We start from the raw sequence: 14,910 nt of genomic DNA on the forward strand, positions 1-14,910 counted from the left end.
TGACTATTTACAGATATTCTGATGAAGATGTATTTCGGGATAAAGCTTTGAATTCTTTTGAAAGAATTCCATTTTCATTCTTGACACCCCACCCCCCTTCTCCTGCAAGCAATCATTTCAGTTCAGCTGCTTTTTGACTTCTGGAAGCATTTTCACATATTTGTACAGCATGCAAAAAAAACATGTGTGATTTTTTAAATTTTATTTTAGTTCAATTTGCTAAATGTATGTCAAAGGAACCAGTTGAACTGGCATTGGTTCAAAGCTTTTTGATACAGTTTTCTGGTTTTTAAAAACCCAATTATTTACTACCAGCTCAATCCTATAGGTTGGATTTTATTTTCTGTATGTTTGTTATTGGCAAGTTACATCAACAGAATGACACAGAGTGTCCTCCCGTCAAACATGCCATAATCAAGACAGTGTAACTTTGTCTTTATTTTGTCAGCAAAGCAATCAGTAGATGGGTGATATCCTCAAATGTTTCAGCACCAAATCTTGTATTTGCATTCAACTTTTCTTGAAAGATTATTTAAAAACTGAGAAAAGCATTTTATACAAGGCCTACATTATAACGACCTGTTGCCAAGTGTGCCCCATCATTTTCTACTCTGTTTTTATTTTTAGCTGTTCCATTCTGCCCAGTTTCTAATCTCAGCCATTCTACAATATAACTTCACCCGGCAAAAGAGCTCTGGAGCTAATGCCAGGGTTGCTGCTATTGTAGTGAGTCAGCAGGGTTGCTATAAGGAAAAGACAGCAATGTAAACAAGGACCTGCTTGCTTCATTTCTCCCTGCCTGAGGGCAAGACTTTTATTTTTAACAAGTAACTGCCCCTCCTCCCATTTTGTCAGCTTGAGACCTAAAGAAGTCTTTCATCCATTTGGACCATTTGTGAACTCACTTCCCACAAACAATGCTCTTTTCATCTAGCAGGGTCACTGTCTCTAGAGCTTCATTTAAACATGTTTTCTTGTTTAAAACAAGAAGCCACTGGTTTGGAAATAATGTGGTTTGCCCCAATTAGGAATGCCTTGTGACACTGATGTCCATGTAGCTAAAAGTACTTGAAATTTAGTTCTGCACAGTACTACTGTCATGCACTGTCTCTTCTAAGAAATAAATTGTAGGTAGTTGTGTTTTAGGTAGGAATGTATGGGCATTCCATTTTGAAGTATTTTTAATCTGAATTTGCAAGCCCAAATAGGAATACAGTCTTTGAAAAGCCTCATACATTCCCAGCTGGGCAGAATGTATACTTTAGAAAACAAAAATTTTCACATTTTTGTCTGTGGAAGGAAATTTTGCATTCTGGTGCACTTGTTCAAAAAGTACATTCCAAAATCCAGACTTTTCCTGTTCAAATGTGAAGAAAAACAGATTGCAATGAAAAATAGGTATGAGGCAGTCTGAACATTAAGAAGGCACTCAGAGAATCTTGGTGAGTTCATGCACTGCTAACCCTCTAATTCCTAGTTTTAGCTCAAAAATTCTACAGTTCCCACTGACATGTATCATTTTGTTTTGCAATTTTAGATAACATCTATGGAAAGCAATCTGAAAACAATAGAAGAAGAGAACAAACTCATAGAGCAGAACAACGAGAACCTATTGAAGGAGTTGGCTGGCCTGAGCCAAGCTCTTATCTCCAGTCTTGCCGACATTCAGCTTCCACAAATGGTATGTATGTCTCTGGCTGAGAATTTGGCGGTTTCTCTGGAAGCCCAAAGAATTCTACACAGTGGAATATTGCAGGTCTGTCAGACATCAGTTTCAAATGTACAATGATTCTGCCAATCCATCAGTCACTCTATCAAATAATGAAAGTGTGCATGCCAAAAGTTATTCTGGACAGATAGTCAGACCTTTAAGCAGAGAAGAGCAATACTTTTAGAGAAGGGAATGTTCAGCTTTTGCAACACTTTTCTAATCTCTTTACTTATAGGACTGAGAAAAGCAGTCTTTGCTTCCCTTGACAACTGGCAGACTGAGGAGGAAAAGACAGGGGCAGGAGAGAGGGGAGGGCAGGGAGGTACTAAGAGTGAGCATATAGCAGCAGGTTGATAAAGGGGAGCGAGGGAAAGGACCTCCCATCACTCTGTGGCACATGGCTCCTAACAGAAGAAAGATCCCCATGGTGACTTGAAGACTCTTCTCTTCTGAAGAAAGCATTTTTCCTTGCTTGAAAAGACATTCCCCAGAACATTTCTCCACCACGTCCAGGCCTCCAGTGAACATGAGTTGCATGTTTTCTCTCTTAGATGGGTTGTGATATGAGACACTTTGCCAGATACTTTTGACTCCCATATTTTCACGTAATGTGTTTTGTTTTCATTCAGGGTCCAATCAGTGAGCAGAATTTTGAAGCATATGTAAATACACTCACGGATATGTACAGCAATCTGGAACGGGATTATTCCCCAGACTGCAAGGCTTTGCTGGAAAGTATCAAACAGGCAGTGAAAGGTATCCATGTGTAGGAGAGAGATGCTGCTGGGCAACAGGTGTTATTTAGCAGCAGCAAACTCCAGATGGATCCACAAAGAGCACCTGGACTGCTTAGGAGTTTTCGTTGCCACACTGCATTTACAATTACAACATTGCACTATTTTTTTTCCAGCTGACATAAAAAGGACAGAAACCATAACAGACTATTGTATTAACAGCAATGACTCAGATCATAGAATATATTTATTTATTTCTGTATAAATCCTTTTTGTTGTCATCACTGTTGTTTTGCACTCTTTTCATTTTGTAAAGTGAATGTAAAAAGTGTGTGTAACTATTTTTTTACATTTTTAATTTATTTTCAATCAAAGATTTATGTGGGTTTTTTTAATCCTTTAAACAGCATTTCTTGCAGCCTGCCATATTTTTACAAATGTGTTTCTTAATTTATTTTCCAGTGGGATTTTAAATAGACTGAAAGTTATACTGTAAATTAAACAATTTGCTGGGTTTGTACAGAAGGAAAAAATACTATGAAAGAAACAAAATAACAAAACTGTGATCCTAGTTTTCTTTTCACCACATCCTGCTTTTTATAATTCCTTCTTTTCTTTTCTTTTCTTTTCTTTTAATAAGAAACTGGTTTGCAATAGAATGAGACTATGGATGCAAAGGTAATTGGTGCCCTCTAGTGGAGAAACATGATCTCTTTGAGCACAGCATGCTGGAAGGGTTCAAATTATTTTGTTTTCTTTTAGCAATAATGAAATATAGCAATCAGCCAAGCACTGGATTTAGCTATGTGTCTCAGCCTACACAAAATGATTGTTTGAAAACATTCAAGGGAACACCAGCCAGTTTTACTCCTATTTCATGTTTGTTTATGAACAGAATGCAGCTTGCTCTGGTTGATTGTGATAGGCTTTGAACGGACCAGTAGCTTTTGGTACAGAGTCTTGCACAAAAAAAAAAAAAATAGTTGACCAATATCAATATAATTTTATATTAGAAAAATGCACCCCAAGCTGATGATTTTGTACATAAAATTAAAGTAAACCATGAAATGACTTCCCTGATATGGCAGTTATTGTACAAGGTTGAATGAAAGAAACTGTGAAGACTGTGACTGCTTTTCTGTTTTAATATGAGGACAGGGGTAAGCCCCCAGTGTGGTGAATGAAGTTGCATAACAGCCATGTATGATGACTTGACTTATGAACTGTACCAGTGCACTGATTGGTTTTACTCCTATGGTTACAATAATGCTGTGTTTCCAAGCACATTTACTTCAAAGGAAGTTTCCAAGCACATTTACTTCAAAGGAAGATAGACAAGGCTTAACAACCAAGAACATAGCCCCATGCCAGCAGTCCATTTGAGCACATTACACTGCCTTATGCTGTGTTTGACCATTGGTTTATCTTGTTGCTCTCAACCGCTTGGCTGTGGCTCTCAGAGCTGCAGTCTTTCCCAGCCCCACAGGGAGATGCAGGGGGATTGAGCAAAACTACTGACTCCAGCTCAGTGAGTAGAACAGGGGTGGGCAATCTGGGGTCTTCAGGCTTCATGCAGCCCTCAGCCTCTGTATGTGATGAGTTCAGTCTCTGAACAGAGGGACCTGTCCCTTCTTTCCACTGTGGGGAAAGCAAGAGGGAGGGAGAGAAAGGGAGCTGACAGAAAAAGAAAGAGAGTGGTCTAGCCACTTTGAGCTCTGTATCTTCCTGCTGCTGGCCTTTTCCCCACTCACCACCAACGTGCAACCAAGAAAATGCAACCTCAACAGAAAAAAGCTTGTTTGCTCCAGTGTAGAGGATTGCATGTGCTGTATTATTGAGCCTTGTGCCCTCTCTTGTGCATCCCTGCTTAGTGCAAGCCATCTCATGCACAGCAGTGAATTGGGAAGCCTCTGCTTGCAGAAGGAATTTGCATTTGTACATATCAGAGTCCTGCTCTGCAGCTGTGGAACAGGTTGCTGCCTGTGTTTTGGAGTTGCTTTAATTTCACATGATTAATATCCTTCCAAGGTAGATCTCTATGGGCTGCAGTCCCAGGACATCCTCTTAGAAATACAGACACACACATGTCCCAACTGGGCTACTTCTTCATTTCTTTCAGCCTCAGTTCAGTAGAAGCTATAAAGAGAGGCCTGATGTCTGTTCCAGGGAGTGTAAGTAACAAAACATTATTTCCCAGAACTGTAACACTTGTTTTAAAAGAAGGTATTAAACAACCAGCTGAACTGCCTTTTTTCCTTGGACACATGTCTCACATGCATATGTGCCTCAGTGTAAAATGTATACATGGATCTAGTGTGCGCTTTAATTTTTCTGTGCTACAATGGAAGTGTTTATTTTTATTTGCCTGCTTTTGTAGCTCTCGACTGGATGTGGCCACATTCACAGTCCTCATTCATACAACGATATAACAGTGTTCCTATTCAAGAGTACTTTTCCAGGATCATTCCACTGTCATGCCCTGTGGTTGCTGTTCTGCATTAGGTGGGGCTTCATGTGGGGGCTGATTTGGCCCCCAGACTTTAGTTTAGACAGGGGAGTTGTGTGTTCTTAGAAGCTGTGTTTATTTTTTAAAGAAAACCATTGGACAGAAGTGACAGTGTGTGCTAACATAAAATACAACACCAAATTGCTATTAAATTATTGAACTTGCTTTTTTAAAAAAAGACACTTACTATACCTGATTAATGTATACAAAATATGAGTTCACTCATGACAGAGACTAAAAGTTAATTTACTAAATATTTTAAGAAATTTGTTATATATTTTATTTTATTTAAATTAAACTATCTCTTACCTGTTTATTAGTATGATTTACTACTGCTTAAGTTAATTTATCTGTGTTTGGATTGTTTGCTCAGGATGTATCTCCATATTTATTTGCCTTCTTTGTACTTGATGTTTTGTAATGTGCACTGTGATCTTTCCTTTCATCTCCCCACCCCCACCCCACTTTCCTTTTCCTTTCCTTCTTGGGTTAATTTGCATTGGCAAGCTATCCTGTAAATTAGACCTTTTGTAAAGAGCAATGATGTATGCATTTTTTGGAGTAGTTTGTATACTGTTTCTTCATACAATTAATATTTCTTACATCAAAGCAACAAAATTGTGTTTTGTGCTGTACATTTGGTGTATGCTAGGAAATAAAATTGATACAGAAACAGGCTTCTCAAGTTCTCTGGAATCTTCAGTAGACACATGCTATTGTGCGTTTCTAGCCACACCTATGCTTTGGGCAGCAAACATATGTGATCTCTTGGCTTAAACTGTAAGGCTTAAAATGTGAGTTTCAGGAATGAATCCTCTGGGCAGTTAGTTTTTAAGCATAAATTGTGAAGGGGAAGGGTGAAATTATTTGGGAAGCCACTGGGTGGACATCCAAGAAAGCCTGGCTCCCCTTCTTCAAGCACCATGAGTTCATTCCTTGCCAATGTTAGGGGTGTCTCTGTTACAGTAAAAGAAAAGATGTCTCCTGGCTTTTAGCAGCTGTTAAATGATTTTTAAACACAAGGGCTAGCATCAACATTTCTCACAGTGTGGGGTAAACATCTATGTTCAGAGAAGCTCTCTCATGAGATCTACTGCACAGCAAATAAACAGGCGGTTACTTTCAGAAAGAAGCATGTAGGACCTTGTAACACAATACTGCCGTAGAGTCTTAATTCCTGAACAAAACCCCTTCTGGGCCTGGAAGAAGATTCTTGCAAAGGTATTTAGAGGTCACTAAATGAAGTGAGGCTATACCAAAATATTTGGTTGCAGATGTGCCACTTAGTTATATTGAATCTCATTTGCCATTTTGTTGGCCATTTACACCATTGGGGTAAGTCTTCACCATTTAGAATAATATAGAACATAACATGATTCAAATACTGAAAGATTTGCCAGTTGCTTTCTAAGCCCAATTCATGGTGGTGATTTTCATGTGATAGATTCTGGCTAAGGAATGCTGGACCTATAACTGTTTCTGTCTATGCATAGGAAGGCATCTCGTAAGTGGCTTAAGGCCATCTCATTCCCTCCTCCTGGAGCCCCCTTCAAGTACATGGGAAAGGGCTTTCTCTGATGTTGCTCCCAAACTCTGGAAAGTAACCTCTGCGAAATTGCGTGTGATTACTGCTCATTCTCTCTGCATTTGGGTGTGGGGGTCAATATACAGCTTTTAAAGGTTTTAAAATTGTTTTTATGGCTACTTGGTTGCTTACTTTAATTAATTTATCTTTTTATTTCCTTTAATTGTGCATCTACCATGTTGGTGAGTTTCAGTATGACCCAAATGAATGAACAAAACAAATAATACCTGCAGTATTAGCTACCTTACTGTTCACCCTAATTCCACATCAGTTAGGAAAGTTAAATAGCAGCAGTTCCAAATCACATTCTTTGCCTCCCATGCATGTTTCTCCTCACTGTAAACACAGTTAGTTTTTCTTCCTGTTTGCTAATGATTTACCTCCATATAAGATGTGCCGTGTCTGCTGAGTTTACTCAGAAGTCTTTTTGAATAACTTTTCAAAAACATCCCCCCGAAAAGACATACAAATTGCAAGTAAATAATGATGACCTTATCTATGTGTTGACATTCTTATTGGAGAAGGAAGACTTTCCTTTCTGGAAGTCATGCTGTTTCTTTCTCAGTGTTGCTTCTTCTTCTGTATGTTTAATTAATTTAGCTTTAATAATGTACTTGATTAATATAAGTGCAAGTAGACTACAATGATGAGTCTTTAATTTCCTGGGTTCCCCACTTTCCAAATCTTATATAAACATTGGTATAACATCAGCTGCTATATAATGTAATAATGGTAAGAAGGCTTATTTTAGTGGATAGTTGCATATTTCTATTATTGTTATAGTGCATTTACATCCCACCTTTCTTCCTCTTGCACGGAACCCAAGGTGGCTTACAAGGTTCTTCTCCTTTCCATTTCACCCTGATAACAATGACCCTTTGAGGTAGGTTAGGTTGAAAGACAGTGACTGGCCCAAAGTCACCCAGTGGGCTTCATATGTGAATGTAAATTAGGACCCACATCTCCTGGGTCCCATTCCAACACTTTGAACCACTATACCACACTGGCTCACATCTTCAGTTTTGCTGGAAAAGGAACCATTTCAAACAGAACTGTAGGGAAAGCAATCCTGTGGCCCTTGGGCATGGTCTGGAGGCATGTAGGTGTCAAGATTTGTGGCATGTTCCACTGTGCAAGAGTCTGCAGGACGAGGAACACACATGTAGGTTCTTACAATGGCTGGAGCCTGTGCAATTATGCAGCACAGCTGGGAGCACAGGAAGGCTCTATAAAAGGCTTCCCTGAAAGACTCTGTTTTGCTACAAGGATATAGAATTACATGGTGGCTGCAGGATGGTCCTGGTCCTTCTTCCAGTCTTGGCCTTGATGATGCCATGTCTCCTGCCTGCTCCTGTCCTTGGCTTTAGGCTGACCCTGCCTTACCAGGTACCTTTTTCCTATTCTCTCTGAGCTTGCTTTCTTCCTGGCTCAGCTTTTCCTTGGCAGTATCTGACCCTTGCTTTTTCTGATTCTGCCTTTGCTTCTAGACCTGCTATGGTTTTTTCCCCATTAGCTGCCTCTTGCTTATTCCTGTCTTTACTCCCAGTCCTCCTGAATTTGGCTAAGATGTTCATCAGGCTCCTCACCCCTGCTCCAAGTAGTCCAGCATAGATCTGTGCACCGGATAATAGGTTGTTTCAGATTTTCCAGATGTGAGGATGGAAGCAGAGCCCTGACCTCAGAGCTGGAAATCTGCCCTTGACCCCCCTCAACTCCTGGGTGGAGTTGAAAGGATAGTGTTGATTGCTTTTCTGAGCTTGGGTAAGAGTAACCATTATTGTAAAGGGGAAGGAAATAGACTGGGGAGAACCAGGATATGATGTTCCCTGCATCCTCACAAGCTTGTTTCCCCCGCCAAAAATGGTTATCAAATAAAATGCAGAGCCAGAAGGGAAGGCACAATTCTTCATAGATGCCTGGAAGCCTCCAAGTCTAAAAGCTTGCAGGAAACACAGTTAGATTGTGCCATGAAGGGCTCTCAGATGCAGAGCATGCAGGCCAGTAACTATTATATCTACTGTGGTATATTATAACCCAAATTATAATACTTGCAAAATGCACTTGATTGTCACAGTTCTTTTTCTTTACTTCAAATGTTTCAAAGAGCAAAAAAAATCATGCATTCCATAACATGGGAGACCTCATGATTTTGGAATAGAATGTAAAGTTCCTCACCTTATCTCTGGTGTTGTGACCTACAGGAAATTTACCTTCCGGTGCTTACTGTTTGCCTGACTTAGCATTTCTGAAATATATTTAAGTATGGATTCAAATGGCCCTGAAATTTGGGTGAAATAGCAGCATCCCTATTATATTACTGTTTGCCGCTAATAAATGACTAAGCATAATACAGGATGAGATGCAGAGCAGGAAGACTAGGAGTAAAAGAACAGTTTCCATCTTGAATGTTACAGGTGGTTTAAGGGTTGAACAGCCAAGCATGTGGTTGACCAGCTTCTGATGTGTCTACAGTGTCTCAGTCTGACATGGAACAACTTAAGCTTTAAAGGGGAATTTATGGAAGATAAGAGGCCATATCAAGTGCTGGAGAACAGCTAGAAAAATTACCTTATTTCCAAGTGGGGTTTTTATAGGCATTTCTTCAACAGCTATGAGAAAATCAGTGTAAGAAAGGCTCTTATCTGCTTCCTGACCAGCAAAGTTTCATATACATTGAAAGAAATCAGACCCAGTTTGCCCAGTACTGAGATATGGTCCGATTCACAAGGATATGCCTAACAATGGTGATCAACTATAATACTTAAAATGGGTGCTGGTCTTTGTTATCAGCTCTGTACTATTTAGCATATTTGCTTTCTTCCTATAACTGCTTGGGTAGCATCTTATTCTGCTTCTAGACACTATTACAATGGAATATATAGTAGGTTCTAATTTTTAGAAATACTCTATAAATAACACATTGGAAACTAAATGTGCAGTTGTTAAAAGTTAGTGCTTCAATTGTGTGGGGTGGGGGGACACCACATGATCCTCTAACCACAAATTGTTTTCTTGTTTCCTGACCTTTGTGCAGTCTATTTACTCCATTCTAAAAGGCTGAAATGCTTCTCTGAAATGGAAATCAGCCATTGGGCTGAATCAGGTTGCCACCCCTGTTCTAAGGGAAGTAGCAGTGACATCTTGAAATGTGACTATGGAATGAGCTCTCCAGAGAGGTCCACCTGGTGCCATCATTATATGTTTTTCGGCGCCAGGTCAAGACCTTTGTATTTAATAAGTATTTTAATATGTTTTCATGGGAACTGGTTTTCATTGTTTCTATTTTATTAATTCGCAGCCAGAGTGGAATTGTTAATTTATCTATTTTAACTTGACCTATGTTGTAAGCCGTTCAGAGATGCAAGTACTGGACGGCATACAAATTTAATAAATAAATAAATAAAACTTTATGACCTTGCATGATATGGGTCACATGTTCAGAGGGCAACTGGGGGCATTAAATCAGTTCCGACTTGCAAAGCAAGACATTGTTTCCGAAATACAGTTCTTGTCTCATGTGTGCCCCAACCCCCTGGCAGCTCTCTGTGCCCATATAGGTCTGCATGCAGAAGGGCTAGTCCAGCACACAGGCTAATTTCTACGTGCAAATTGTCCTTGTTGGACCAGGGTCAAGGAAGCCAGGAGTGAATCAGATATTTGACCAGTGGTGACACATAACTGGCTGCTTCATACAGATGTAGTTAAGGAGAGCATTCCCCTAACAGTTTCCGTTTCACCCACAAGCAGCTGTGTGTAGATAAGAACAGAGGCGCAAAATTGTCTTCATAATGATAATCACAGCGTGTGCTGCAGAGGAGGCAGAACCATGGAGGCATGCAAGCAGCATATGTTTTCTCCTCTATTAGTGCCAGAGTCATTATGCATCAAATGGGGTGTTTGACAAAATAGCAAAGCATTTTAATCTGAGTAAGGCAAAACAATTTACCTTGTATACATTAAAAAAGGGAATAAAGGACATAAAGCAAAGAATCTCCAACTTTATCAGCCTCGTTCATCTCATGCAATGCTATGAGATGACACCATGAAATAGTCTCAACAGCAACCCTGATGCACAAGTTTTTCTTTTGCTATTTTTATTCAGCAACAATAACCATTTTTTCCTGTAATACTCTGGAAATCAAGTTCAGGCTAATAACTGCATCTTGTAGCCAATAAGCAGCAATAGCACGGAAATGTTTCCTTTATGGTTAACTATATTCAGTCCAACAGGAGGAAACACAGTGCATGAATTACAGTGGGGAAGATTGTGGGGGGTCAGGGGAGAGGGGGACTGGAATGGAAGCAAATGCAGTTCCAGGATATTTTTCACAGCAGGAACAGTGATCAGCTGCTGGAGCATCAGGATAATTGACAAGTGAATGAGGTGATAATGGGGCTTTCAAATTTTACCATTCTCTGTGACTAATTAGCTTATAGGGGAAGTCAGAGAATGAAGAAAATGACTAAGCAGAAGTGAGATACTTCCTTCCTCTTTGTTATCCTGCTTCACTTTACTGATTGAAAAGGCAGTGTATCCTTGCAAGATCGTTCACATGTTTAATAAGTCTTTGTATGTCCACTGATTCAAAATCTTTTAAGGGAGCAGTCCTCTGGCCCCTGAACAGCACATACTAAATTTGCAGTCAGAGGCAGCACTCAGAGCCGTCCAGTGGAGATCCACCTGCTCTTCCACAGCCACTTTCAGTGGGCACAGAAAGAACTGTGTTGGCTTCTCTTAGAGGGTGGGAAAGCAGAAGCTGGGGGATCTGGAGGGAAGGGGAAGAGATTGGAGAGGCCAAGATACACATCATCCTGAGGTCTGCCTACTTTCCTTCCTGCCCTTTTACAAACCGTCACTAGATAACTCCAAAAGTTTTTCTAGCACAAGACAGGGAGAAGATTGCTATCCTGTTTCTCCTGCTCTACAATGGAAAAGCATAAGTGCAGGGAATGAAAATCAAGTTTGTAGATGACAAAACTAGGTGGAATAGAAGACAGACCCTGGAAGACAGAAAGAAGATACCAGATGGTATAGATAAGCTTGAATGCTGGACTGAAAGCAACAAAATGAGATTCAATAGGGACAAATGCTAAGTTCTTCATCTAGGAAAAAGAAACCAAATGCACCAATACAAGATAGACAATGCTTGGTTCAACTGTGCTGCAAAAGAGCACCTTCAAGTTGTGGACAACATGCTAAATATGAGCCAACATGTGATGTAGCTGCCAAAAGGGCAAATGCTGTTTTGGGATGCAATAGTAGAAGTATTATTTCCTAATCATGTGAAGTAGTAGTTCCCCTAAATTCTACTCAGTCCTCATCTAAAACCATGTCTAGTTCTGGACATGCATAGTTAAGAAAGATGCAGAAAAAATGGGAAGAGTTCAGAGGAAGGCAACAAAGATGATGCACAGTTTAGAAACAATGCCCTGTGATGAGAGACTGAGAGAATTGGATATGTTCCGCCTTGAGATGACTGAGTGGGGGATATGATAGCACTCTACAAGTACCTGAAAGGCTGTCACCAGGATGGCCAGGATCTCCTTTTGTTCATCCCAGAGGGCTGGGCATAGAATATTTAATTCAAGTTGCAGCAAACCAGATTCAGGCTAGATATCAGGAAAAAATTATTAACTGCCTGAGCAATACAACAGTGGAATGTATAGAGATAGTGGGCCTTCCCACACTAGAGGCTTTCAAGAAGAAACTGGACAGTCATTTGAGTGGGATGGTGTAACAGGGTGTCCTGCCCGAGCAGTGGTTTGGACCGGATGGCCTTATTGGCCCTTTCCAACTCCTCCTCCTCCTTTCAGTGCAGAAGCTTATAGTCATTGCAATAGGAGTGTGCCCCAAAGCTTGGTGTGCTTAAGAAACCAAATGTACAGTATCAGTTGCCAGTAAGCATCATTGACTTCAATGGAGTGTCCTGTCAGGTAACCATGCAGACCTTAATTTATTAAATACTGTAGGCAGAATGGGCCTATATTTTTATAGCTAGTCTCTTAAAAACAGCTAGCCTTTTAGGTTAGCAGGGTAACAGGATTTGGATAAAATTGGTAGGGTCCAGGAATGGGGTTTCTGGTTGAATCCCTATATTGTTCATTCTGATTCATGTTCTGAGAAAATGTGGATGCTGTGTAAGTTTCCCCAGGCAGGAAAAGCAAATCTAAGCCACACATTTTTCTCTCTGGCACTGATCATCAATTATGCAGAGGCAGACTAGAAGAGGTGGGGACATGGAAAAAGAATTTCATTCCTTTCCCCAGTACTCATCACTGTTAAATCACATCAGTTGAGCTTAAATTACCTTTGGATGTGTTTCTTTTGCTATTTATTTGAAAGTGATCATTGGTGATGATGGAGAAGAAATAGTGGAAAAGAAACATTTGTGATATGAATAGTGCTATGAAGCTTTATGAAGAAGGAACGGCTGGATGCGAGACTGTCTGTGTAATGAGAGTAGTGCCACATCACCTTTTCTCAGCTGGACATCCTTCTGATGTGTTGGACTACAACTCCCATCCATGAATATTGCCCACACTGGCTGGGCTTGATGTGAAGTATAATTCAAAACATATGGAGGGCATCAGATTAGGAAGGGGTGCTCCACAGCATCACAGATACTCAGGTGATGTTTAACCCAAAGAGACTTGCCAGGAATTGGTCCTTCTGATGACATGGTAAAGGAGGAATGTATTTCAGCTCACCATACATTCTCCTCTAGCTGGGCAAATACACAGATACATGCACAAGTATCAGCTTCCCAAAACCTTCATGGCCAAAAGGAAAATAATATTAAAATTTGGTTAACCTACATTCACCTTCCTTTAATCTCAAATTCCATTATGTTTATGAAGAAATGTGCACATTTGATATTTAAATATCTGTTTCAAAACATGAATAAAATGTTAAATTTCCTGTCCTGCTCAAATTTGATATAGTTATTCCTAGCCTGGAGAGGACCATGTTTTTACCTGTCTTCTGGGTAGCTGCTAAGGATGGTTTGGGAGAGTGAGAGGTAATAATCCCAATTCTGTATCACAAATATGGTAGAATAACCAGGAATTCAAAACCCTGGAGAGCTAACACACCAAAGCCCTCTGTGAATTTAGCTTCAATACACATTTCATTTTCTTTAACTGCAACTTATTTTCATACCATTCATGAGGAAATTTGTGAATGTTGATTTAGTCATACAAAAACCTGCCTGGAATGACATTCTCACCTAGTGAAATATATGCTGGGATGTATTTCTATGTCTCACTGCCCTCTACTGGAATTCAAGTAGCACAATCCCTCTATAAATGGATTAACAATGCAACCCAATGCCTTACTGAAAAGTAAGTCCCATTTAATTCTGCTTAGCTTACTTCTAAGTAATTGTGCCTTAATTTGCAACTTAACATTGTAAACCAGCATCAATGCAACTAAAGTCAAAAATTAAAATTGCAGGATATATCTAGGCTATCCTCTTCCATGGCTTGTGGCAGGAAGCAACACCTACTGGAGGACCTGCAGTGTTCTCAGTTGTCTCTTGGGTGCAAGGTGGGTTGTACATGTAGCTTATTGGCAAGGTGGCCTAGCATGTTGTATGAATTCACCCACTGGTATATGCTTCTTCCCTAGAAAAAGAGAGTGAGAATCACTTTTGTGAGCAACTGAAGTTTCTGGGGAAAGTGCAAACAATGTGATATTCTGAGGACAACCATGGTTAAAAAAAAAGGAGGAGATCAGGACTATACCATGAAGGGGTACTAGCCTTGCTACCCCAGTTTCATAAGCAAAGCTCCCTTTTACTTCACTTTTCTGTGAAATTTCACCTTTTGCCAGCGATTAGGGGAAAGCAAAATGGGAAGAGTAAACTGAGTCCATATCTCTAAGTCAATGTCCAGGGTTGGTACCTGTTGGACATTAGCAGCAGATAACCCCACTCTCACCCCAGCCACTGCCCTGGAAAGCCTTTCTAGACTGTATCTACAGAAGTGCACACCTCCACAGTATGCTTATCCCAATAAAACAAAAAGAAATGGACACATTTGGGGTGCAGTTTTTAAGAAGACTAGCCAACTAGTGACAGCCCCTCCAATGTGTAGCTTGCACAACTTGGGAGGATTATCAGTGACTATAAAATGAGGTAGGTTAACTTCTGAACCAAAAAGGCTTTTAATCACAGAATGGAGGGAGAGACAAGTCAGTCCTGCTACTGTATCCCCAGAGAACCCTATATTGCATACTATGGCAAAATTAAATATGAAACTTTCATACCTGCCTAGTAATACCTGGTAGGGGAAGGTAGAAAAGAAAGTGATGGGAACAGAGCAGGCAGGTCTCCTGAATATATCTTCCATAGCACACATAGATGACTACTATGTC

The 14,910-nt window shown here is 40.1% G+C and overlaps 1 protein-coding gene across 2 annotated transcripts in view; it reads left to right on the top strand.

Moving 5' to 3' along the window:
• ST18 (ST18 C2H2C-type zinc finger transcription factor) overlaps positions 1-2,481 on the top strand; it is a 149,716-nt gene extending 147,235 nt beyond the window's left edge. For both annotated transcript variants that reach the window (XM_044424131.1, XM_044424132.1), the window contains 2 exons: positions 1,538-1,681; positions 2,341-2,481. In XM_044424131.1, the coding sequence (XP_044280066.1) occupies positions 1,538-1,681; positions 2,341-2,481 (285 nt within the window). The remainder of the gene's footprint in view (positions 1-1,537; positions 1,682-2,340) is intronic.
• The last annotated feature ends 12,429 nt before the right edge of the window (positions 2,482-14,910 follow it).

Source organism: Varanus komodoensis, unplaced genomic scaffold (assembly GCF_004798865.1).
Source record: "Varanus komodoensis strain SLA01 unplaced genomic scaffold, ASM479886v1 scaffold14_1, whole genome shotgun sequence".
In the NCBI taxonomy this organism is placed as follows: Eukaryota; Metazoa; Chordata; class Lepidosauria; order Squamata; family Varanidae; genus Varanus; species Varanus komodoensis.